At 41.9% G+C, this 25,724-nt stretch overlaps 1 protein-coding gene and 1 long non-coding RNA gene across 4 annotated transcripts in view; one reads left to right on the top strand and one right to left on the bottom strand.

Annotated features, from left to right (window-relative positions):
* Positions 1-3,273: 3,273 nt before the first annotated feature.
* LOC113457207 lies at positions 3,274-6,765 on the bottom strand. Its single transcript, XR_003377828.1, has 3 exons — positions 6,713-6,765; positions 5,414-5,519; positions 3,274-3,453 (listed from the first exon to the last, which is right to left on the bottom strand). It is a non-coding gene; the product is annotated as an uncharacterized LOC113457207 (long non-coding RNA).
* A 279-nt stretch (positions 6,766-7,044) lies between these two features.
* Positions 7,045-25,724, top strand: part of Dcbld2 (discoidin, CUB and LCCL domain containing 2) — a 64,820-nt gene continuing 46,140 nt past the window's right edge. For all 3 annotated transcript variants that reach the window (XM_005344937.2, XM_026785826.1, XM_005344936.2), the window contains exons 1-2: positions 7,045-7,515; positions 20,869-21,096. In XM_005344937.2, the coding sequence (XP_005344994.1) occupies positions 7,311-7,515; positions 20,869-21,096 (433 nt within the window). In that variant the 5' untranslated portion in view covers positions 7,045-7,310. The remainder of the gene's footprint in view (positions 7,516-20,868; positions 21,097-25,724) is intronic.

Here is a 25,724-nt window from a genome sequence, read left to right as displayed (position 1 = left end):
CTAGGTCCTCCCCCCTCCGTCTATATTTAGGAAGGTGAACATCCAAACTGTTGGGTGAATTCTTGCATTGGCACCTGCCCATCTCTTCCTCTGAATGCTCCCCTATGGATCTTCTTTTACAGGATCAGGTCTCCTTGCCTACTGATGTATCTTCCCAGTGATGGTAGTCCCCAGTGACGGCTCTCCTGGTGCTCCAGTGATGTCTTTCCTGGTGCCAAGATCAGATCTCCTTGCTGCTTGGGTAGCTCCCAATGATGGCTTTCCTGGAGATCAGATCTCCGTGCTGGTTGGGTAGCTCTTAAACAAAGCACCTACCTTGCTTGCTGCAGGCAGGCAGGCTATTGAAACAAAGGACCTCCCGCAGGGTTGATGAAAGGATTCATTCCCAGCGCCTAGACAGGCTGAGCTGGGAGAAGTTATGTGCCCAAAGAGGGGCACTTATTTGTTTTAAAAGATCTTAGTTCTTCCTTTTAAACGCCAAAGGATTGATATTAGAATCCTGTGTTATTGATTTATTTTAAACTTAAAGAAATTAAGTTAAAATTTAATTGAAAGACTGAAAACAAATAGCTGAAGGAAATGATGTGTGTATTTAAAATTTGCACTTTCCTCTTCTGTTCTCTTGGTTCACAGAATGTTTAAAATTGATTATATTATTTACTTATCCTAGCATAATAGGTATTAGTTGTCTAGAGGATTCTAGATTCTCTAGCTAGCTATGACTACCTTTGCAAGTATACTAAGAAGAGTTGGAAATCCAGTTTATTGTGAAAAGGGTGGGGAGTGACATGGAGTTGTAAGTTTCTCAAATTTATGGTTCTGATGGTCTCCTGATTGCCCTTTACTTTACTCCTTGGAGGATACTGCCCTTTGCTATGTAAAATCAACAAACTGGACAATGTCTTGATTATATTCCCTTCCCAATGCATGAGCTTCATCCAAATCAAGGCTATGACTAGCTAACCTAATGCAGCATTGGGAAAGGATGCAGAGAAAGGACTGCAATAGATCAAACACAAAATGCCTTGAAATGATTTACTGGATCTCTCTAATTATCATTATAACACCTACTTAGTTATTGTTTGAATTTTTCAGCTAAGACAGTCTTACTATGTAGTGGTGTGAGCCTCAAACGTGCCCTCCTCTTATGAGGCTGCGATTGCAGGCATGGACCATCACTCCTGACTTAATTCTACTTTAAGGGCATCTTGGCACTCATACAACAGGATAATTTGATTTGTCCACTGTTGGCAGCCACACTTTCCTGCCACATAGCTGACCAGCTTTATCTCTCTGATTCCGTCTTCTCCTGGATAATGTTGCCTTCCTTGCTCCAAGACCCTGTTTGCTTCCTCCACAGAACAGAATGTGGCTATTCTTTTACTCTATCCGTGCTGGCATTGATAAAGTGAAGCTAGTTAGTTTGGGAGTTGCTTTCTAAGCACCACTTAAGGTACATTTCTGTTAAGAGTAAACATTTCCTAGAAACCAATTCTGTATTCATCAGCTTTGTTTTCTCCCTTTCCCAAAAGGTGTAGCAATTTGGAAATGGAGGGCTTCGAATTTATCCAAGAAGTAAACGAAAGCAGCAAGACTGGGAAGATGGCTCAGTGTGTGAAGCATTTATCACACACGAATTGGAAGATCTGAGTTCAGATTCCCAGAACCCATTTAAAGCTGAATGAAGCAGTGCACATTTATAACCCCAATGTTCCCATGGAGATGCATGAGGTAGAGGCAGGAGAATCTCCAGCAGCTATTTGTTAGCTAAGTATGATGTAGCAAATAAGAAACTTTGTATATCAGTCCAAAGGAGATGGAAGCTGAGGACTAACACCCAATGTTAGCCTTTTTCTTCTAATTACATACCATGGCATAGTGTCCACATTCACACACACAGGTAAAGAAAGATGGGGGGACAAAGTGGAAAAGAAGGGGAGGAAGGCAGACAACAAAAACATAGAAATATTCATCTTTAAATTTATAACAGTATTCAGCCATTTTCTGCAATTGGACAGAGAAACATAAGCTGAGGTCTGAGCCTTGCAGGTGATTTAGGAACACTTTCAGCAGACGCTCAATGCATGCACCTAAGCCAGGGATGTTTCCATAATGTTATAAAACAACTAGGTTTATCAGATGTTAAATAGCATCTCAGTCCTATACTTTAATTCTTAACTGTTCCCAGCAAACACCTCTACAGGAAAAGACATAGCATAACGCCATGGCAGCACGAAACTACTTCACTTTTTAAAATACATATTCTCAGACCCTCTGCTGTTTTCAGTATTTGTATATAAGTGATATGTTAACCACTCATGTATATTTAATTCTCTCATTTCCAGGCAATTTTCACATGCTCTCACTAAATTCCTTTAAAGCCTCCATCACAGACAAACAATAGAGTGGAAGCTTCTTGTTCTGAACCACAAGAGAATTAACCAGTTAATTTTATTTACTTATTTTACCTTTGGTACAAAAAAAAATCTAACCCCAGGGTCTTCTGTATACTAGGCAAGTACTCTACAACTGAGCTACACTCTCAATCTCAAATTGCTTGTATTCCTAGAAAAATGAAAGGAGTACGAATATGATGGAGAAGGAGAAATGAAAGAGACAGATGCAGTAACTGCAAATACAGCAGAGAGGAAGCAAAGTAGTCACTGACACACACTGTTGTTAATCTTACAAGAAGAAAGTTAGAACTCATAACCTACTTGCAGGAACTAAACACATTTTAATATATATATATATTAAATTTGCTTTAACAAATATATTTTTCAAAAGTTGATAAATGTTAAGAAAATCTGAGGAATAAACATGAAAACCTTGTCTGAAAAGACAAACTAGCAGGAACCAACCACATAAAGGGAAGGATGCATCCAAACCCTTTCTGTCCACAGAAGGGATCACTAGCAGATCAGCAACAAGAGTGGCTATAAACATTTGTCCCGACAGCCCACAAGAAAAAGAAAACGCTCCTGTGAGAACAGCAAGCAGATCTTAGGCCTCCAGTGTTTGAAGTTTGAAATATTTCCCTAGAACTGCCATAGGCTTCTTTCTCTGTGACCTCAGGGGAAGATCACAAAAGCAAGCTCGCCTTCAGTCCCCACTTCCAGTTACCCTGTCAAAAGAGCAGCCACTGATAAAACTCACCAATGATTCATTGCATACCATCACCGTAAGCTTTCCACCATAAATGCCATTTTAAGCAAGTCTCTTATGTTTTATTAATGCTTGAAAGACATTTAACAGCAATGATGGTGCCAAATGATTCTTACCATATCATGTCATTAAAACCCAGATGTCTGCAGTGACAGGAGCACAGGCCGCCAGCCCCAGGGGCTTTCCCTCCATTCTCATTTCCTGAGCTCATTTACAAGATGAAATTGTGGGGTGTGACTCTTCATATTTCTTTTTCTCTTTACATCAATTCCTGTTGCTTTTTATTGACTAAAAGAAGATGAAAGAAAAGCAACAGTGAGGAAAAAAAGAGGAAGAAAAAGACATTAGGGTGGAGATCTTGTGAATTAAAATTCACATTGGCAATCTGTTTCTATTTTTAAACGTCTTCACATGGAGTAAATATACATTAAAATGATGCATACTTTAATTCCTAGTATTTCATATCCAACTATCCTGTGTGATGTTTTCCTCGAGTCCTAATCTTCCCCAGAACCTACATTAAAAGCGTTATTTTATTTCTCAGTCAGAAGACACAACTGTGATTGTCACCAAGTTCTGGCTCATGTCCAGGAACTCATATGGAATGAAGTCTCCACTCAGTTCATGTTTCTTCTGTTGTTTTGCACCCAAAGGAATCTCTAAAGCTCTCACCTTCTTGATATTCTGTAGGAAATCTGAGGGGCCAGGGTTGTCTAGGAGACATACCCTAGCTTCTAGCTATGACTCTTATTATGGCGGCCTTCTGCAAACCTATTCACTTTGGGTCTGGATTTTCAGAATCATCAGTTCAGTCCTGGCCCTATGTAGGCGAGTCTCATGAGCAAAATCATCCTACTCCCATTGCCTCAGCAGATGCTAACCTGCAAGGAAACTGAGTCTCAGAGGCAAAGGAAATGGTAAGTTTGACTAAAGAAGTATGTGGAGGGAGGGAGAAGGATTTCCTCCTGGTAGTTATTGTTCCTGACACCAATGCCTGATATATGGCTTTTGTGGGAGGTTCCTGAGAAACATTTCATTATCTCCCGGTAGCCTTCTGAAGCTGGTTGTACTCAGTAGTCAGAAGAGGAGAGACGGAGTGGGCAGCACATTTCACTTCCGTCACACCAGTGCTCCACCTATGATTTCTCATGCTCAGGCAGCGGAGGGGTGTCCTCCACTCCGGAAGCTGAAGCATAAAACAATACAGGGGAAAAAACAGACAAATAGCATCATTTTCCAGGCAACTGGCACTGGTTGCTCCTCTTTCTTTCCTTGTCCTGTCCTCTGCAACCTTTTACCATGCTAGTCTCCACTTTGAGAATTCTTTTTAAAAATTACTAAACAGAGAGAAAACGTGAGCACGCCTCTCTCTTGCTCTAGGGGTATTCATTAACAACAAATACTGAATCTTTTCGGGCTGTATTCCCCAGAGGTGCAAGAGCCACAACCTCAGCTTTATCTTTTCTAGAAAGGTCTCCATACTTGTGCTAGCTCACTCTGCTTCTGGTGCAGTTACACAGTTGAAGGAATACCAGCCAGAAACTTCAAGTGCTTTGCTCTGTCCGCTCTGTGGGCCACAGTCATCACTGACTGCCCCTATGGAAGGGGTGGTTCAACAAGGGAGGGGTTTGTTTCAGGGATTGTCTATCCCTAGAAGTCTTGGCTTCATACTGGCTTTTTGCCAGGGTGGGTCATAATGTTGGGTCTGTCAGTTCACAAGTTGGCACTTGTGACAATGGATCTGTTTAAATGTGTGTCTTCCCCACTAGAACTTCAGCTTCTCTCACTGAAATTTCTGTGACGAGTGTCTATATTGAACCTATCACAACAAGGCTTTCTTGGATACCCAATAAATGCTCATCAAATACATTGAGCAGAAGTCTTACTATGTGAGAAGCATGCAAAAGCTTGAAAAAGATGGTCTCTGGGGTCCTTTCCAACACTCCAATCTTCTTCTCAAGGTGCCAGTCTTTTATATGTTTATGGTTACCACATGTATTCACGAATTCCAGACTCAATTTCCAACTTCTCAAAATTGACATTTACACAACCTGCTTGTTATATAGCTTCACTTATTGGCTGAGTATACGTATCACTCTCTTTTTTTTCTTAAAAAAAAAAACCTATGTATTTAGTTTGTGAGAGTCAGGGGAAATGTTTCACAATGCACAACTGGGGGACAGTGGACAACTTGAAGAAGTCGGTTCTCTCCGTCTACCACCATGTAAATCCCAGGGCTCTAACTCACGTCATCGGGATTGGCAGCAAGGGCTCTCAACCAATGAGCTATCTCTCCGGCGTCGCATCCCAGTATTGAGGCTTCTTAGCTTATGATGAAGTCACATTTGATAAACCTACCATAACATGAAAATACTGTAAGCCAACAGTGCATTTAATAAATGAAAGGTAACCGACATCCTACCTATGTCAGTATCAGTATGCTTTAGAGCACCAGCTGTTTAGCCCTGAGAATGCCCATCTGCTTGGAAACTGATTTTTTTTTTTTTTTTTTTGGTTTTTTGAGACAGGGTTTCTTTGTGGTTTTGGAGCCTGTCCTGGAACTAGCTCTTGTAGACCAGGCTGGTCTCGAACTCACAGAGATCCTCCTGCCTCTGCCTCCCGAGTGCTGGGATTAAAGGCGTGCGCCACCACCGCCCGGCGGAAACTGACTTGTTAAGGCAGTCAAGCACTCGGATAGGGCATCATAGTACATACTTGCTGGTCCAGTGAAAATGAACCATGTTGAACTACCATAAATTGGGAGATAATCTAGACGCCCTATTGTTACTTCCTTTCCTATACAATCAGTTCTATGTTACTAATTCCCTGTTTGCTAAAGGTGTCATGCTTTTTTAGGGAGCCCCTATTAAAAAACATCCAAACGGCATTCTCTCTCTCTCTCTCTCTCTCTCTCTCTCTCTCTCTCTCTATATATATATATATATATATATATATATATATATATATATATATATGCTTTTTTTGCTGTAATGTCTGCTCACAGCCCCCATCAAGTTGCCTATTACTCTAATTTGTTCTTGTTTCATTCTGACTTGCATGATATGTTGACATTTCTTCCCCATTCCAGAATCTGCAAATTTTCTGTAAGGTGGCTGTAACTCCAGAGACTTTTCTGAGCACAGTTTTTACAGATAGATGGCAAACGCTCGACAACTTCGTAGTATAACTGGATTCACGTTTAGATATTATACTTAAATTGTCTCGGCAGTATGGGTCTTATTTTATACACCCCCTCCAAAGACTTCCACAGTAAAGGGCATAGAAAATACCTTTTCTTTCAAAAACTGAACATCACATCTATAATTCTGGGAGGAGATGTTGCCACAACTAACTGCAGTTTTAATTAAGAAAAACGCACTCTGCTATTTAAAACAGTCCCTTAAATACAGCTCCCCGCTGAACTCTTCCAGCATCCAGCATCCCACCCCTTCCAGTGGCCTGATGTGCGACGGGGGAGGAGCCATGAGCAAGTTGGCTTGGGGGAAGCCGGAGAGCGCGGGATGGGGAAGTCCCGGAAGTCACTGACCGGAGAGTCTCGGCGGGTTCACTTTGGGCAGTGGTCCCAAAAACTCCAAGCTCTCCAGCGGGGCGGGGACCGCTCCCGACCGCGGCTTGGGGGCGGGCCCGGATCGAGGGAGGCGGGTGGGACGCTCTCAGAGGTCTAAGGCGATTGGCCAAGGCGGATGAGGGGCGGTGGCGCTCCAGGCGAAGAGCTAACAGGTCGACGGAACAGAAAGCGTGCTGATTGGGCGGTACGGAAGGAGCTGGACCAGAACTGACCGCTCATTGGTCCCGGTGGACCGAGGAGGCGTGGCCGGCACGCGCGAGAGGGCGGGCGGGCGAGTGGGGCTGGCCTGTCCGCTAGCCGGTCCAGCTACGAGCGCGGCGGGAGCGGGTCCCAGCTCGCCCACGGTCCAGCCCTCCGGTCCGCCGCGCTCCGGCTGGGGTTCTCGGGAGGGGAAGCGCGACGAAGCGACTCGGGCAGCCGGCAGCGGGCGCGGGAAGCCGGGCAGAGGGGTCGAGGCGCGCTGCGCTGCCGCCGCGTCCTCGCCGGGTGCTGCGGGCCCCGGGCGCGCGGGGCTCGGCGGCGCGCGCACTATGCGGGCGGACTGCCGGCCGCCGCGATGGCGAGCCGGGCTCCGCTGAGAGCCGCGCACAGTCCGCAGGGTCCCCGAGGCCAGGCCGCGCCCGCCGCCACCGGCCGGGCCCCGCTGCCCAGCGCAGGCTGCTGTCCCCTCCCTCGTGTCCGCAACTCCTCCTCCAGGCCTGGGCTGCTCTTGCTGCTGCTCCTGCTGCTGCTCCTGCTCCAGGACGTTGGAGCCCAGCAAGGTGAGTGGTGACCGGGATAGGTCGGCCTCCAGAGGCTTCTCGCTGTTGAAGGAACCTGAGGACGCACCGAGAGATGCAACTACACCACATTCGATGTGCCAAGAGGAGGCTCTGCCGCTCTGTGTCTCAAGTTTGTACCGCTTTACTTTTCCTCGAGGCCATTCATTTCTCTCAAAAGAGGGACTTGAGATACTGCCATGGAGGCCTCTTTTCTATCCCCTCCTGGACTAATGGACGGAGTAGGAAGCAAATGAAAAAGCATCTAGAGCTTTGAAAAGACAGATAGTGATTACTGTTCTTAGGGAAAGCGCCCAGGTTCTAAAGTGAATGAAGCAGATGGCAGTGATCTTTGGAGCCTTGCATTTGTAATTCGTCCTTTAGAACACCTGCCTTTATTGAGGACGGTGGTTTGTAGATTGATCTGATCAAACACATAAGCTACCTAGGGTAGCGGTCCACTATCAAAAGGGCAAACTTTTCCAGAAAGTGACAAAGTTTCCCCACCCCCCCCATCTACAATCCTCGGAAAACCTTTTCCCCGAAGAGGGCAAAACTGTTGGCTGATAAATCACATCACATCACATCACAATGGGAAGAGAATACAGGACAGAACTTTTTAGTGTTGCTTTTTCAGGCAGCATACCACATTTTGTTTGGCACTAGTTGTTAAACACATTTTCCGTTGCTTTTCTCATTGCATCGCAATGAGGAAAGATAAGGATTGTGTTGTTACTTGCTGCTAGGAAGAGTTTCTTTTTTAAAAATACATTTTCATCTATAAATCCAGCTTCCCGCTGAGTGCACGTTTTTTGTCAGTAAAGTGCATCTCCAAGGTCATGGGATTGTCTTGAGAAGCTGAGACTTTGATGGCCACGTGACAGCGTAATCTCGAAGGGAACTACATGCTTGGTAAACTGTACTCTTTCGTAGTCACATTTGAACTAAGTATTTAGATGTGTGGCAGGCAGGTTTCAGTCCGCGCTTGCTATATTAGAGTGTGGAAGCCTATGAAATCTTGTCATCTATGCAGGAGGTTTCGTCCTAATGGTGAGGAAACAGACCTCTATGGCTTAGAGACACTTAGCGTGTGGGAGGCCCAGGACTAAGTGGTTCGTGTAAATCAGTACTTTTAACCCACAGTTAAGGGTGGTAGTTATCCCATTTCCAACAGAAAGAAACCGAGGCACGGTGAATGGGGCATATCTTAATATAGAAAGGACTATGACTATAAGCAGCACACTGCTGTGGTTTGCACATTTCTAGGTAGCCAAGTGTTTACATCGTGTTTAAAACAAATCTTCGAATAGGAGATTATTGTCTTTTGGAATATTTTATGGGCAGACTAATGTAACATGCAACATCATCTTATTTTTAACGACTCTGAATAATTTTAACCAGCATTTTAACATTATATTTGTCTCCCATCTTTCTTATGTAAACACCAATAGAGAGCTACACAAATAGAAATGACACTGGGAATGTCAAAAAGACACGATTTTTATTTTTCAAAATTGGGTTAATTTCGTTTTGTTATTTTGTATCTCTTTGTATCTCTCTTCTGTCTTGTTCATATGAGAATTTACATTTCTTACATAGATTAAGAAAATGTAGTTTTACAAAAGGAAAGCATGATGTATTCACCAGTTATTAATCCTGAGTTACCAAATTGGTAAAATGAGGGCCAGCTTGGAGAGCATCTGAAAATTCAGAAATGAAATGAGGTGAATTCCCTAACTTTTGAGAATCTCCTACCCAAAGGGCTCCAGTGACGCTTGCAGTGAAATTTCTTTGAAGCTGGTCTTGACTAGTGTACACAGTGCCTTCGTGTCATATGCCTTCCCTCACACAGGAAGTCCAGCCCTGAAGACCTCTAGACTTTAATAGGAGAATGCCTACATGTTCCAAGATGGAATTTATACTCTCTAAGAAGCCTTGGGAAGAAGATTAGAAAGAAATAATAAAATGTTATTTGCTGTCTTTGGTGGTAGATTGTGAGTCATTTATTTTTACTTTTTCAAATTATCAGCTATTCGTATGTAGTTATAATAAAGACAAATTGAGAAAAGGGTTTTTGCTGACTAGATTTTTTTTTTCTCCTACCTCAGCCTAGCTGGGCAGAAATGTATTCTGTGTCTATTCCAGTACAAAAGTGATTTTTTATTTTTCTGACATTGTTTTGAAATCTGTTACCTTTGTTCCAGTTAGTGCCATGTATAGCTGTTCCTCAGTAGATTTTCTACTGAGAATGATTTTTCTTTTTGTTTGGCTTAGAATAAAATTCATGAAAGTTTTGAAAACTTAATCATTAACAGCAATATACTATAACTAGTATTCTTTAAATTTATAAATAGATTTAGTGTATTTACATGTATTTGTAGGCATTTTAGATGTAGCTCATGTGTGAATTCTAAACTTCATGGTAAGTTCATCCTCAAATCTTTATTGTTTCAGATGTTTATATTAAGTTCATTTTCAAAACTTTTTTAAAAATACACATTTTTTTTTAACAAAACTGAAATTAGCGGAGCCTAACCTGACTGTGTATTTGCTACGGTAATAAATTTGCCTTATAAGAAGTTGATGTTCTACTGTGATTGAATTTCTATCTCCAGTTTACATTATGATTAGGAATTTGGGTCACCTCATCTCATAGCCCAGCTTCCTTCTTTATATTATAGAGGGTTTGTCTGCCTTGTGGGCTAGAATGTGACTTGAACATGATGGAATATCAGGAAATTAATTTTTAAAATCCATTAAGACTGATTTGTTTGCAGTCATTCATGTGACATGTTGGCAGGGGTATTGATTTTGGTTTGCAATTTAATAACCTACGAAACAAATCAGGTTGCTTCTTTGAAAGAATCATTTCGGTTAGACAGTAATATTGGTAGTTAATGCATGAAACTGTTTGTGCTCTGGTAGGCTGTTCCTTTATTGACTTGTGTGGTGCCAAAGTATTTGTGAATTGTCATATATGAAGAACTCGGTTCTCTCAGCAAAGAAACGTTTATAATTACCTATATTAGGTTGACTTCCCATTTTCTGTCCTGTCTCAGTTTGATAAAACACAAGGACAACACAGGCATTCTTGAAATCCTAGCTCTTTGCTGAAAGAGGGGAGTCAGGACTTCCTGATTAGCTACACTACAGTGTGAGGCCTTTCAAAAACCTGTCAGCTAACCACTGAACCAAACCAAAGCAGGGCTGCCGCTCCGACACTCTTCACAGTCATCCTCAAGTTGAGGAATTAGGATCCATCTATTTGCATGTGTTTAGTTCAGGTTCAACAGGTAGTTACAGTCTTAAAGAACAACGTAAGAATACAACTTGGAAGAGTGAACCTGAATTTCATTGTGCAGATAGACGGGTCATTTGGAAGGATGTGGAAGGCTGGCCAGGATGAGAATGAACAGGAAGAGTGTCATAGCCACACTGCCTCCATGCGATTGCTGAAGTAGGGAATGAGACCAGTTAGCAACTTCTTGTGGGCTCCTGGCTTGGTTCTGGATGACTTTGTCACAAGTTCACAGCTGTGGCACTTTGCAGTCGCAGCACTATGAATATATTCTACCGAAGAAGATGATGATGTTGTAAAGTGAAAATCTTAGATGAGAATTGTCCACAGTTGTCTCTTATTTTATCAGTTTTCCATTTTCCTTCCTAGCCCATATTCTTGTAGTTTCACAACTTTAACACAGGTAAACGTATTTGTAAAATACAGCAAATCATAGAAGCTCAAATATTATCACAAGGCATTCATTTTTTATGAAGCTGTTATATCATTCAGACTTGCTTTTTCAATATTTTCTTATCCATTATACTTGTCATTCAGGAGAGAATCTTTAAGGAAGTATTTCACTTCAAAATGTTAGTTTGATAAAGTATTTTATGATAATTTTCCAGGTCATTATTTGGGCTAACTCAATATAACTCAAAAAGATGGAAAATATAAGTATTCAGATGAACTAGTTTTTATGACAGCCAGTAAAATATTCGTTAAAGCAGACAAGATAATGGGGACTTCTAATAATTACTAAACTTCACTTAGCCCACACTCTGAAGAGTGTGTTGTTTAAAGATGGCTTCCTGAGGACTGCGGCATAGAATTCTCGGCAAGGCTTTTGTTCAGTAAAGTTCCTTTAGCTTTGGGCTTAAATTGTATTGTTTGGAATGTGACAGAAGTTCTCAGTACTCTGCTCTATTTTTATCAAGAACTGTCAAGAGTGAAGGGTAGCGGTGATGAGCCCGCAGGAGAGTGCTCATGTGTCAGTACAACCCTGTGACATTCAGAGACAACATCACCTTGTCTTCTGAGGCTCTACAAGCAAGTCGAGCAAATAGTTCTGTTCAACTGGAGTAGGGTACACAGCAGTATAGATTGAAGGAGACATTTTATAGTACCTGCGAAGCAGAAGCCTTGATGATCGTTTTTGTGGCTGAATTTTGAAGAATTAGCAGATGTTAAGAAGCAGTGATCATAGTATCAACAGAAGGGAGTCAAAAGCTACTCTGTTACAATGAGCAGCCAGCCTCAGCTGCTGGTCCCTGGCATCATTCCTCCTTGAGTCCTGTGCCCTTTGTTTCTGCCTATCCACTTGACAGATATCTGTTGACTGGTTACTGGTATCAGCTGTGATCCCACGGAGTAGAATATTGCTCTCCACAGTGACTTGCCTAGCATCTGTCATTGGCCGCTGTATCACTTACAGGATACTGTACAAACTTCTATGGGTGTCACACACATATTTTTTAACCACTGGTTTTTCCCTTCATCTTTGTCCTAACACCATACAAGCACCTGTCAACACTTTATAGTTGGGGTATAAGATGGGGCTACTTTGTGCTTCACTAATGGGCAGTTTCACAACATTTTGTTTTAGTGTCTGTCCTGATCTCTCTATATATTCAGTCATCTGTACTCAGATTCAATGTCCTCCTGCTCCTTTCTTCTCTTGATAATCCTGAGTCTAACTTGAAAATCACCAAGCAGCACCCTTAGAAAGAGCTCTGTAAGCATCACTACCTATCTCTGCTTTGGACTTTCCATGCTGGATTTCAAGTACTCTAGTCAACAGAGTTTTGTTTTCCTGTTCCTAATTTTTGCTGTGGTGTCTGTTGCTCAGAATGTTTGTAATAATCGCCTTTCTGCTGTGCATCTACTACCCCTGCACATTATTTGGTGCTAGCCCTTCATGCTTTTGGCTAATCCTCACACATAGCCTTGCTTCCAGAAGCTTGGACACTTATCTCATTCTCCTGGGAATGGAGCCCTCCCTTGAATTTCACTGCCTGCTTCCCAGGGCCTAGGAGTCTATCAGTCTTCCCCAGCCCTCCCAGGAGCACCGGTCCTCTTTGCTATAGTTTCTTGACTCTGGGAGTTCTCCTTCAAGCTGGAGCTCTGAATATAGACATGGTTAATCTAGTAAGATCTTCTCTTTGATTAGCTGCTTTTAAGAATGGTGACGGCCCAAATCATTGCCAGGAAGTTGAACAAACACCTGCGTCATCTCCTTTAGATTCTGACTTAGAGTTTGTTTCTGATAATTGCCACAGCCCTTTTCCTTCCTACAGGAGAAAGTAGATCAAGAATTCCAGGCGTGTCTCACTTGTGTCAAAGTTTATGGGCTGCACAGATTTAAAGCTGTCTCTCTGGTCTTTCAGTAGTGGATCAGTATATGCCATTAATTCAACTCTTCTGCTCGACAGTTAAAGTATCCCCATTTCAAATGTGAAGACCCTCTTCTCCATCCATATTCCTGGTCCTTATCTCATTTACTGTTCATAGAAGTTCTACCCCGCTCAATGAAGAGTCAAATTCTGCAAGTTGAAGACTCAGGTATCGAAGGAAAATTACATGATTAGCCCATAACCGGCCACAAGACCACTCAGCACTCAGTACTGTTCCTCCCTCCTGCTGTAACTCTGAGACTTTTGATATGTCTCAGCTGTCCTTGAACTTCACCCTTTACAGTCGTTTTGGATTATGATTTATCTTATCCTTCCTTGCTTGCCTGTGTTCGTGTTGTATCCCAGGAGCTTGCTGTCTGGATGTGAGGCATGGCAAGGGTGGTGGGTGTGCTTTAGTTAGGATTCTTCGGGTCGTAGAAACTGAAATCCAAAGCTGCTGCATGTAGAGAACTTATTGGAGGATTCTGGGCTAATTTTCAGAGTGGAGCTGCACATCACTATGCTCTTTCCCCCCAAAATGAGGGTTTGGGCTTTGCTCTCCCCTCTTACACCAGCCCAGTGTAGAAGAGATCATGGTCGCTGGAAGTCCCCGAAATAAATGTTAAACTTCAGAAATTCTGGGATTTTCCTTCTTGAGCAAAACACAGACATTGGAGGGAAGAGTGAGTAGGCACCGGGTGAGTCAGTACCCGTACATGGACCAGTCATCCAACCAGGAGGCATGATGTCATATAACTGTTCAGAACCTCCGGACAGTCTTCAGGAGGATCAGCACTGGATTGACAAGGCCATCTTCTCAGGGTGGGAAACAAGTAGAACTTTTAATAGTGTGCTGATTTATTTTTATTTTATCTTATTTTGTTTTATTGGTTTTTCTAGACAGGGTTTCTCTGTAGCTTTGGAGCCAGTCCTGGAACTAGCTCTTGTAGAGGCTGACCTCGAACTCACAGAGATCTGCCTGCCTCTGCCTCGCTAGTGCTGGGATTAAAGGCCTGCACCAACACCACCCAGCTGAGTGTGCTAATTTAAAGAGCTTTGTTGTGTATGCAGTCGTTGTGTTCATGTGTTTGTGAGGCAGGCTCCTGCTATACAGTCCTAGCTGGTCTGCTTCAGACCACTTAGCTAAGGCCGGCGTTAAGCTCTGACTCCTCTGCATTCAGCCTTCTAAGCATGGTGGCAAATGCCACCACTCTCAGCTCAGAAGGTCTTATTGAATCTACACAATTGCCTTGGATCTGCGTGGTAGAAATCACATTTAGGTGAGCTTATATGGAATTATGGAGGATTTCAGAAGTTCTTGTCTGGGGTTTGCTTCTGAGTTAAGCAGAGGGTGTTAAAAGCTTTGTGTTTTATGCCTGCCTGTGACCATGCATGTAAGTAGAATGCATTGCCCTCCAGATTGCAGTGGTCAGTTGCCATAATGTGTGTAATTAAGCACATTAAAATACAGTAAGGGGATTTGCTACAGACTAGGAGTTCCTGGTAGAACTCGCCCTCCCTGAAGTCCTTGCTGTGTCTGCCTGCTGTTTACCCTATGGACAGGGCCCACCATGGCATGCACAAGCTGTCCCCTGAAGGCCTGGGGATACTGAGTGTGAAATGCTGTGCTGCGGCTGAGTGGAGCGGATCTTTTAAGTAGATGACAAGTTTTGAGGATTTGGAGAAAGATGGGGAATTCTGGAACTTTCCAAATGAATGGGCTACTCAATTAGAGTAGAAATGCTTAGTAAGGAGCATCTCTCAGGAATTTATTATCCTCATAAGACCAGAGATTATCTGGTCTCTGAAGTTGCTACAAATTCTCAAAAGTACAGGGCCATTTTCCTTCTGTTAAGTAGCTAGATTATAGCCAAATGTAATAGGTCAGCCCACGACAGACAAAAGCAGGTTGGGTGTGGTTTTTTGTGGTATTATTATAGTTTGTACTGTTCAATACAAATATATGACAAGAGTGAGGGGCTGGGTTCTGCCCTTGCTGTCAGGTGTGCTCATCAAATCCCCACTTCTCAACACATGAAGTTTGGACTCTTCCTGTCCCCATTTTACAGACAGCAAAAGGTAGCTTAGCTACAGTAGCTAACCTCAAGGTCAAAATGACTAACGGAGAATGGGCATCTCAACCTGCTGTAGAATTCTGAAGTTTAACAGTGGGTCCTGGGTAAAGTCTGCGTGTCGTGAGGATTCGCATAGTTTACGTTCCTTTTTAAGTCAGACCTGTGAATTATCTCATAGACTACATAATCTCTTTGGGGCTCATGCCCCGAATTAAAGGAGACTCCTTCTCTACTTTAATTACCTTCAGCTCTTCATCTGAAGTAGGGCCTGGAGTTATCCCCATCCTCAGGAAATGGCATGGCAACTGGTGGTGTCATTGTCAAGTCTAGTTTAGGCGGCTGGATTTTGGAGATTTCATGGTGTGGCTTTGTAAAACACATATGTAAATAAACAACAGTAAATGAACTCAGGAGGCTCTATTTGCATATACATGTGATATACACACACTCACAGTATGTAACTGATAACTAAAGAGGTTATGAATTTGAGAGCCTGGAGGGACATGGGAGGAGTCTGATAAGGGAGATGTAAATACAGTACTCATGAAATTCCCCAAAACAAATAATAAAGACCGCATGGAGACATGAGTTCAGTAGAAGAAAGAATGATGGGATTATTTATGTTTCTAAAAGTTGTCCCTTGGCTCTACATATATGTCTGCCTTATATTTAGTATTAAGAAAATAATTAAGAGAAAGGAGTTATCAGGCAGTAAAAGCCTTAATTTCTTGAGTGAAAGAAACTGCTCTGAGAAGACGGCACAGCAGAACTTCCAGTTGCTGGCATTCTGGAAGAAGCAAGCGAACAGTAAAGAAGAGTGATTGCCAGAGGGCGTGAGTGCAGGTTGGGAACGCCAGGAAGGGCGAATACATGGTGTGGCCATTAGCATCCAGTCATGGATTTGCCTAGATCCAGAGACTGTACAGGACCAAGAAGGACTCTCTCTGAGCTCTGGAAGTTGATGCGTCTGTTGAGATTTGTCAGCTGTATCCCTTTGTGAAGAACCCATGCTCAAGAAGTCTGTCTACAACTAACTATGGTCTGTGGAAGATATACCACGTGACCATCCATCCAAAGAAAACTACAACACCAACATTAATTTTAGACAGGATTGACTTCAGAACACAGGATGTTCCCGGGACAAAGAGCATGAAGTGAAATTAAAGTACTAGGCAGTGATACCTGCTTGTGGTTATACAGCTTAGGAGATCTGGTAGTTTTAGGGCTGACCTAATACTTCTGGTGTGAAATTCACGGTATGAATAAAACAGTAAAACTCCACTGTAGTCAGATGAAACTGAATGTATTGTTAACAGTTATAACTTTGCTTTATGAGCTTTCTTCTCCTCACTAAATGCTTGTCTTAGCTCACAGATGCATGCTGAGATATGTCAGAGGCAAAACTTAGAGGAAGCAAAGTTAGGCTCACCATCTCACTGATAAAACCACAGTCCTTGAAAACTCTCTGACAAAGGCTGAGCTGTAAAGAAAGTTCCATTGCTCTATATTTGGGGCATATTTCTATAGGTTTCCTGCATTTGCATTTGTTGTTGCTAAAGGATACATTTCTAGAAGCCACAGGGCTCCTAATATTAAAACTCAGCAATGATATTATTTACTAGTAAGCATACTATTAAAATGCAAGGGGGCCAGAGGCCCAGCCTAATCAGCATCCGGACACACACTTGGTTTGGAATTTGATTAGAACAGCCTGAAATAAAGCTGTATTCCTAATTGCATTATTGCATAGTCATTTGATTATGTTCATTGTCTTCTGTGGGAAAACTCGTAAAAAAATAAAATGAAGGAAAGTCCATTGTTTTTCTGGAAGAGTATCAAAATCTCCTATCTGCCTTAACACATCTGGCCTTGCACTCCTCAGAGGAAGTGAGCACACGGTCTCTAAGTAATCCCTGGGTACATCTGTCTGCAGCCCAGCGATGAAGCAGTCAGATCAAATTCCAATGTTCTTTCCCCACTGAAATAAATTTAAAATAGAAAGTACACAGTAACGGGGTAACGGGCGTCCACCCTTTCTGGCCAGTCGTAGTCTAGTGGAGACCATTCATGGAAGGAAAAGGAAGTTGGCAGCGGTGGTGGTGGTGATGGCGGGTGCAGAGTTCCCAATGCTTTCGTGTGTAAACCACAGTGATGGGAGGACCTGGGGTGGTGTTTGGTTTTGTTCTTCTGTAGTAGTTGTACTTTGTCAACTCTGTCAGACATGGGCATGTCCTGGGCACAGAGCATTAGTTTCTTCAGTATACGTGGCTAGTCAGAAAATCTGGGACAGCTACCCTGACCCTGGTGTAGCATCCTCCTCGTCCTCTTCTGAGACTGGAAGCTCGGAGTCTCCAGTGAACATTCATTGAAGGTTAGTTAAAAGACTTTTTCACTATAACTTAAAACTGAAGGATTCGCTCGCTTCAGACACTAGGAAGTGGGAGATACGAATCTCCACCCTTTAACTGCACCCGAGTGAGCCGAGCAGCATTGCCATTTGGCCAAATGAACCCAGCTGAGAACTAAAGCAGTGAAAGTCCTCTTCCTCCTCAGACACAACTGAAAACCTGCAGTGTTCTGTAAGAGGAAGAGGGGTTGGGGAACCTCCTCTGGAAGTAAGTTAGATGGCCTCTTGATAATTTTCTAAGTTTTGGCTTTACTTTTAAATATTTTTACATATTTTGGATGTTTTCATAAATTGATTTTAGTTTTAAGAAGCATAAAAATAACCGGGAAATTGATTGCCACTTTTGAAGTGGAAGCAAGGACATGGTTTTCTCTTGACTTGAATTTAACGTGGGGACCTTTCAGTGGTGAGAAGTGTGTTCCACACTGTAGGCATGGATTCTTTAGTCCATTGGTTCTCAACCCTCCTGATGCTGTGACTCTTTAATACAGTTCCTCATGTTGTGCTGAACCCCACCTCGAGCCATAAAATTATTTTCATTGCTACTTTGTAACTGTAATTTTGCTACTGTTATGAATTATAAAGTAAATATCTGATATTTCTGAAGGCCTTAGACCCAGGTGACAGGATTGTTTGACCCCAAAGAAGTCGCAACCCCCAGGTTGAGAACTGCTGCTTTCTAGGTCAAAGCTAGTTTAGCAGGTCAGGAATCTGCATGCGAGATGTCCGGGAGTTGCAATGTAAGTGTGTTTCTTCATTTAAAGCAACAGGCAAAGCCGGGCGATGGTGGCATAGTAAATATGTGTTCTGCATAGCCATCCCTTTCAGCTGGGCTGTTCTAAACACATAGATGGTGGCAAATTCTATCTAGTTGGGTTAAATTTATCAGAGTTTTTGAAATGTAAAACACTCGGGAACGCTCACGGCAGCAGACTGGAGACATCCTTTTAACTCGGGTTTCTGGTGCACATCATCTGGAGAGGAGGGAGTGCTGAACTCCAGCACATACTTTAGAGCATTCTTGGCACACTGCTGTAGACTCATCGGCTGTGCCCTCCCTCCCCCGACATAAGAGCCTGAAAAAAGACAGCTCCGTTTTAATTGTTTTCGTGATCACACTGCATGCAAAAGCCCTATTTTCACCAATTATTAATTGTTTTGTTAACCTTAAACCATTTTAATGGTGAAAAGGACAAGAAGCAATTTGTATATTTTAATGAAAATTTAAAAGTCTCATTAAGACATCTAAAAATTACTCTGAACACTCTGCTTGTACTCTTTGGCATTCATTTTAAAGTAACAACCTTTGCTGAATGGCAGTCTGCAGGGAACGCATGAACTGCACTACTGCGTCACAGTCGTGCTGAGTTGTCAGGAGCTGGCTTTCGGGATTCCATCCGCACTTCCAATCGTTGCTTTCACTTTTGCATATCGGAAATAGCAGCATTTTGAAGCTTTTAATTATCAAGGGATTGTTTTTAAAATATTGAAACACTTCCAGGAATCACAGGCTAGTTTCAAACGTTAGAATTATTTTAGAGTACTTGTTTTTGCCTTTCTAAGGGGAAATGTTAGTGATCAGCCAAAGTTGCTTGACTTAGGTGCTTATTTCACTGTGAAGGTTCTTATAGCCTTGTGATTTTGCTTTATGTTACATCCAGAGGAGATTCATGGGATTTTATGGTAGCTGCAGGAGGAAATTTTAGTTTTTATTTTTTTGTTTTTTTTTCTTTTTCTGTTTGTGTAAAAGCTTATTTTATTGGAGAAAATCAGAGGGTGCATTTCAACCCCACATTGTTTCATTCTCGTCTTATGTCTTTTATATTATTAATCCACTATGCCTAGTTCTTGTACATGAAAGAAAGCGGGGCTCAAACATATAGTTCACTGTTGACTAAACTTTATATGAGAAGTGTTTGTTCAGGAACACAAATACGCTGTACTGATGTGGATTGGATGATAAAACTTTGCCAGCAGAAGACACGTGTTGTTTCAAGTGTTGTTAAAGGGGTTCAGGCAGGCAGTTGTTCCTTTGTGGAAGTTAAATTGCTTTTTGGTAAACTGAAGTTTCTCTGTTGCGTCCAGTTAATACATTCTTGCTAGACACCCACTACTTGCTACAAGACTACTAGACTGTTAGAATCTTTAATCTGTTCTAGTGAATGATATCAATAATACATTGTTAAATAATAAATCAACATGATGGAAGTTGTGTTACAGCCTCCATGATCATGATTAAGTTAAAATTCAGAAGTATTAATTTTAATGTTTTTTTCCATAAGATCTATCCTATTCCAAAACATGACAACCAATAGCTCTTTTAAAGGAGGAAACCCCTTTATTAAAAGGATACACTCATCATCCTGTTACAGAGAGGCTCACTGAATCCCATAGCTACCGAATGCTGAGTATTACCTTGGAGCAACAGCTCAATTCTTTAGGTGTACATTTAGTCAATAACATGGACACTTATTTGAAAATCAACTGTGAGAAAGTTAAGATGCAAATATTTAATGTTTCCAGACAATATACTGGTACTAAAATTTTAATGCTCAGTTGCTGAAGAAACTTCTGAAACAAAGTAATCCTTTTGCTAAGATATTAAGGTCATTTCTTTCCTAGTCTCCAGTGAGTCATTAGCATTTTGTTTTTTTCTTTGTATTCTGAGAGAGATAAGATTTGGGAGAAGTTACACAGTCTGGTCTCAATGGAATGTAGAATTAAATGCCAGCGAATCTTGCTTTGCTGCCTGGGACATCTTCATATGCATTGATGTTTTCTAAAAATGCTGTGGCTCACCTCTGTGAGCATCTTGTGTTTGTAAGTCGAGGAAGCTGACCACGTTTTTACATTTACATTGACTTTGAATGTTTACCAGGAATACATGCTGATATTCTCATTTATTATGGTACATATTTAACTATTACATAATTGTATGTCCCAATGGAAAGAAAATCTTTGAACTTATAAATCATGTTAATTTTAATTTTGTTGCATTCTTGGTTTTGGCCTAGCCTGACTTCTCTGGTTCCTTGCAGGGAGTAGATGTGCTCAGAGCCATGTATGTCATCTGCTGTGTGTGTTGTAAAGGAAGTGCTGGCTCTCTAAAACATATGATGTCATACATTGCTGTTTAGTCTGTAAAAGTCCTGATTTCATGTAAGCTTAAGATGGGAGAATAATTTATTTGTTTTTTTTTTCAAGGTGATGGGTGTGGGCACACCGTCCTAGGCCCTGAGAGTGGGACACTTTCATCCATCAACTACCCGTACACCTACCCTAACAGCACCGTGTGTGAGTGGGAGATCCGAGTAAAGATGGGAGAGAGAATTCGCATCAAGTTTGGTGACTTTGACATTGAAGATTCTGATTCTTGTCACCTTAATTACCTGAAAATCTTTAATGGAATTGGAGTCAGCAGAACAGAAATAGGTAGGACATTAATGTGTGTTATATATCATTCCCTTAGGCTTTAAAACTGAAATGGTTTTTGATGTTTAATATTGAATAGCTGGTGCATAAAATGATGTGAAAAATCATAGAAAATTTAGAAATCTCAAATCGAATCTTCTTACAGGAAGAGGATCTTCTCATCTGCTTATTACCATGTGCCCTTTAGTACAAGATGGGCATGGCAACCTTCTTGCAAGATATCAGGTGGTTACCTTCCTGCAAGATGCACATGTTACCTTCTTGCAAGATACATATGGTTGCCTTCATGTAAGATGTACTTGGTTACCCCCATGCAAAATGCACACGATTACCTTAATGCAAGATATACATGCTATCTTATTGCAAGATGTGTATGGTTACCCTTGTGCAAAATGTGCTTGGTTACTTTGATTCAGGGTGTCAATGTGCTGCTTCTAAAAAGGTAGAAGTTAATTCTCTTATTTTTATGTTTTCTTTTGATAGAGATATAATTCATGCGTACTTAGGAGGAATTGTAGCATGCAGTTTGTGGGTTTAGAATCCAAACCACTTTGGATTAAAGTGTGTTTGCCATTAGCCTGCTGTGACCTGCCTTCTCACGTATGCAAGTGTATATGTAAAGTGCCTGGAATGGTGGTGCAGAGTGTGGGATGGTGATTGTCTGTCGGAGCAGTGGAACAGAGTCACCTGGGAGACCTAAAAACAGACCGTAGGCATGCTTTCCATCCAAGACCAACAGATTGAAGTTGATCGTGTGAGACGGAAGCCTCGGAGTTATAAAAGCTTTCCAGGAGAATCGACTTCACCGCCAAGATTTAGAAGTTTGGCTTAGAGATCAGTACCATTCTCTGAAGAAAGCTGAAAACTTTGTAAAGGGTTTAGTGAACTGACATGAAATAAAGAGCTCTCTCAAATTCTGAGTTTATTTGGAAGCATTTTTTGGAATCAGTACACACAGTAGTTTTCAGAATTATAGTTGGAATTTTTTAATTGCTCTTTGACTATCCAGCTTGTGGTTATCCCCTGACCTCTTCATCCCTAGCCATGTCTTCATCCCATCCCACCTTTTGGGTACTGGTTGGTAACCTGTGTTGTAACTCTAAAGATTCTTGATTAACCTGGTGGCTGGAGCAGCTCCTGCATATTCATCAGCATACGGTGCTGGGTAAAGCTGCAGAACCTGGGCCACCGGCGAATGGGGAGCAGCAGTACTGCAGTGCTGGTGGAAGACCACATGCATCGTGCCTCTGGGGATCCAGAGGAGCAGGCGCTAGTGCTCTGTGAGTACCAGCTTGTCTACCACTTTATAGGAAATGGAAGAGAAGGAAAAATACATTATACATGCTCACTAAGGACTAAGTAAAAGTAGGGGAGCTTCTGTAGAAACAAATGGCCTTATTTGGTCCACATATAATATCATTTAAAAAAGAAAAAGGAAGAGGAGGAAGAAGGGATGGAAAGAAAGGAGGCTGAAAGTAATGTTTGGGTCCTGGTTATTCTGATTGAATATAACTAATTTTAAAAAGACGTTTTTCCAGTTAAATTTTGTTTACTTTTCAAATTTTTTATTTGTTTTTAGTATGTTAATTGAAATAAAATCTCATCACTTCTCTCTCTTTCCTCTCTTCAGCCCCTCTCAGATACCCCACTCTAGGAGATAGTCTCTTTTTCTTTAAGTGTGTGTGTGTGTGTGTGTGTGTGTGTGTGTGTGTGTGTGTGTGTGTGTAAAATCTGTTGAGTTTAAGAGTTTTTTTTTTTTTCGAGACAGGGTTTCTCTGTAGCTTTGGAGCCTGTCCTGGAACTAGCTCTTGTAGAACAGGCTGGCCTTGAACTCACAAAGATCCGCCTGTCTCTGCCTCCCGAGTGCTGGGATTAAAGGAGAGCGCCACCACCACCCGGCGAGTTTAAGGTTTTTTATTTGCACATATATGCTTTCAGAGCTGACACTGTATTGGATAACCAATGAGGAGGCTCATCCCTGGGAGAGTTAATTTTCCTTCTTCCAATAGTCAGTAGCAGCCTGTAATTTTTTGTCTGGGGTGAGACCCCTACAAAATCTCTCCCCTTCTACGTTAACATATCCATTGATACTGTCATTGCCATTTCTAGGAGAGACTATTTCACCACATACTTCCTGGTACTCTGACTCTTAGGATCTTCCTGCCCCTTCTTCCACAGTGTTCCCTGAGCCATAGATTCAGGAGCTGCCATGTAGATGAAGCCATTAGGACTGGACTCCCCACAATCCCTTAATGTCCACATGTTGTCCAGTTGTGGGTTTTTGGTTTTTTTTTGGGGGGGGGGTTTGTTTTGTTTTGTTTTGAGACAGGGTTTCTCTGTGTGTCTCTGGCTGTCCTGGAACTCACTCTGTAGACCAGACTGGCCTCGAACTCACAGAGATCTTCCTGCCTCTTCCTCCCTGAGTGCTGAAATTAAAGGCGTGCACCACCACTGCCTGGCTCAGTTATGGGTTTTTGTGATGATACCAATTTTCCATAGAAAGAGGCTTATTTGATGAGAGATAGCCACACTTATCCGTGGGTATAAGGATAAGATTTAGGATGGAGTTAGTGATTATGCTGCTTTGGCAAAACAGTGGTGCATTCTTGTCTAAGATCCATGATCTCACTAGTCCCATGAAGCTGGTTAGCCCTCCAGCACCTGGTATGATTTCCCTCCTGTTGAGTGGGCTATACATTCAGGTGGACAGCTGTTGGTTGTCACAGACGTGTGAGTACTACTTTTTGCACCTTTATGTATATCTAACCATGCTGTAATTGCCCTGCTTCATAGATGTTGCAGCTGGGTGGGACCACTTCATTGCTTCCCTCCCTGAACAGCTTGCGTAATGTTTTCTGAGCGCATCAGCGGAAAGAGGCTTTCAGCCTGAATCATCTGAGTCCTGGATCCTAAGTGTGTGGTATCTAAAAGGTAGTTTAAAGCTTAGTAGAGAAACTTGTGAGGCACTGACCATTCACTGATAATAAAGAATGATTGTTTTAAATGGGGAAACGACTTCAAAGACTTTGAGTAAAGGTGGCAGGGGAGGTATGAGCCAAACAAAGGGGTCGCGTAGGAGCTAACATTCTAATATTTGTGTGTCTTTTGGAGCTTTTCATGGTAACTTTTTTTTTTTTTTTAATAAGACAAAGTGTATTTGGAAAATGAGTTTTGGCCTTGTAACTAGAGAGGAACAGTGGCATGGGAGACACTGGGGACATGGGTTTGACATTGCTCGGTCTAGCCAGCACTCCAGGAGCTCCCTGTTACGAGTCTTCACCAACTGTGAACCTGCCTAGATTTCAGTCATCTGTGCCTTTAAAGGCACGGAGTAAAGTCATATTTGATCCTGCTGGCATGCGATAGGTGTTTAATGGTCTCAGCTGTCCTGTATTTTCCATTCTTTTTGCTTTTTTTCTTCCCACCTCCACCCTTTGCATAAGGTACAAAGTTGTAGGAAGGTCAGAGGGCCGAGTAACTATGGCTCCTGCAGAACCTCAGTTTGAGGGCCCTGTTCGCTCATAGCAGTGACATGTGCTGGTCCTCCATTGCCACATGGTCTATGGTTAGGTAGAGATGTGTTTTTTGACCATTCACAAAGAAGCAATGATCTTTGTAAAATAGGGAGTTAGCATTCTGGCCAATGTATCTCTGCAGAGGATTACAGAGGAGAAAATAGAAGTATAGTTCCTAGATCATTAGGATGTGCTCAGGTCATCTATGTTGCGGCTGGGCAGTTATTTCTTATGTTCTTGTATATGCTATTAGCAGCCTCACCTTTTCTACCTAACTTCTGAGTTGCCAAACGGTGAGGTGTTTGGAATACCACATGGGATAGATACACGCCACCTGTGTAATGATTGAGTCTTAAGTGGCTTTCCAGGGAATTCTGTCTCTGCTTAAGCAATCTGTATTAGAATAAGAAAAAAAGATAATTGAGTTTTGACTTAAACTTTTTGATTTTTTTAATCCTTAATGTAAGGCGCAGAATATCTTAGATTTATGTTGTCCATATCTTACAATTCATTATTTCTTAAGAAGTTTTTTTGTTCTGTTAATGTAGAATAAAACTAGAAATCAGTATCTTTTTTAGGTTTGGAACAGTGGGCTACCATACCCTCTAAACACAGACTTCATAATTGATGTGTGGGTAGGCATAAATACTGGTATGTACACATTGCATCTGGTTTTTTTTTGTTTTCTCTAACTGTATTTATTTAAAATGTTGAGTTCTTGCTGATTTTTAATCTTTAGCCATTATTTATTATCTGGTTCATTCCATTTTTTTCTGTGTGTATTATAACTTCTCTCTAGATCTCCTTGTGCTTTTGTTCAGTGCTCAAACCAGAAAATTCAGAATTGCTAAAGCTTTGTTGGGAGTGTTAAGCTTTTTTTTTTAAATTTATTTATTTATTAAAGATTTCTGTCTCTTCCCCGCCACCACCTCCCATTTCCCTCCCCCTCCCCCTCCCCCAGTCAAGTCCCCCTCCCTCGTCAGCCCAAAAAGCAATCAGGGTTCCCTGACCTGTGGGAAGTCTTAAGGACCACCCACCTCCATTCAGGTCTAGTAAGGTGAGCATCCAAACTGCCTAGGCTCCCAAAAAGCCAGTACGTGCAGTAGGATCAAA

This window comes from Microtus ochrogaster, chromosome 2 (assembly GCF_000317375.1).
Source record: "Microtus ochrogaster isolate Prairie Vole_2 chromosome 2, MicOch1.0, whole genome shotgun sequence".
Classification (NCBI taxonomy): domain Eukaryota; kingdom Metazoa; phylum Chordata; class Mammalia; order Rodentia; family Cricetidae; genus Microtus; species Microtus ochrogaster.
This window is presented reverse-complemented; position numbering and strand designations above follow the sequence as displayed.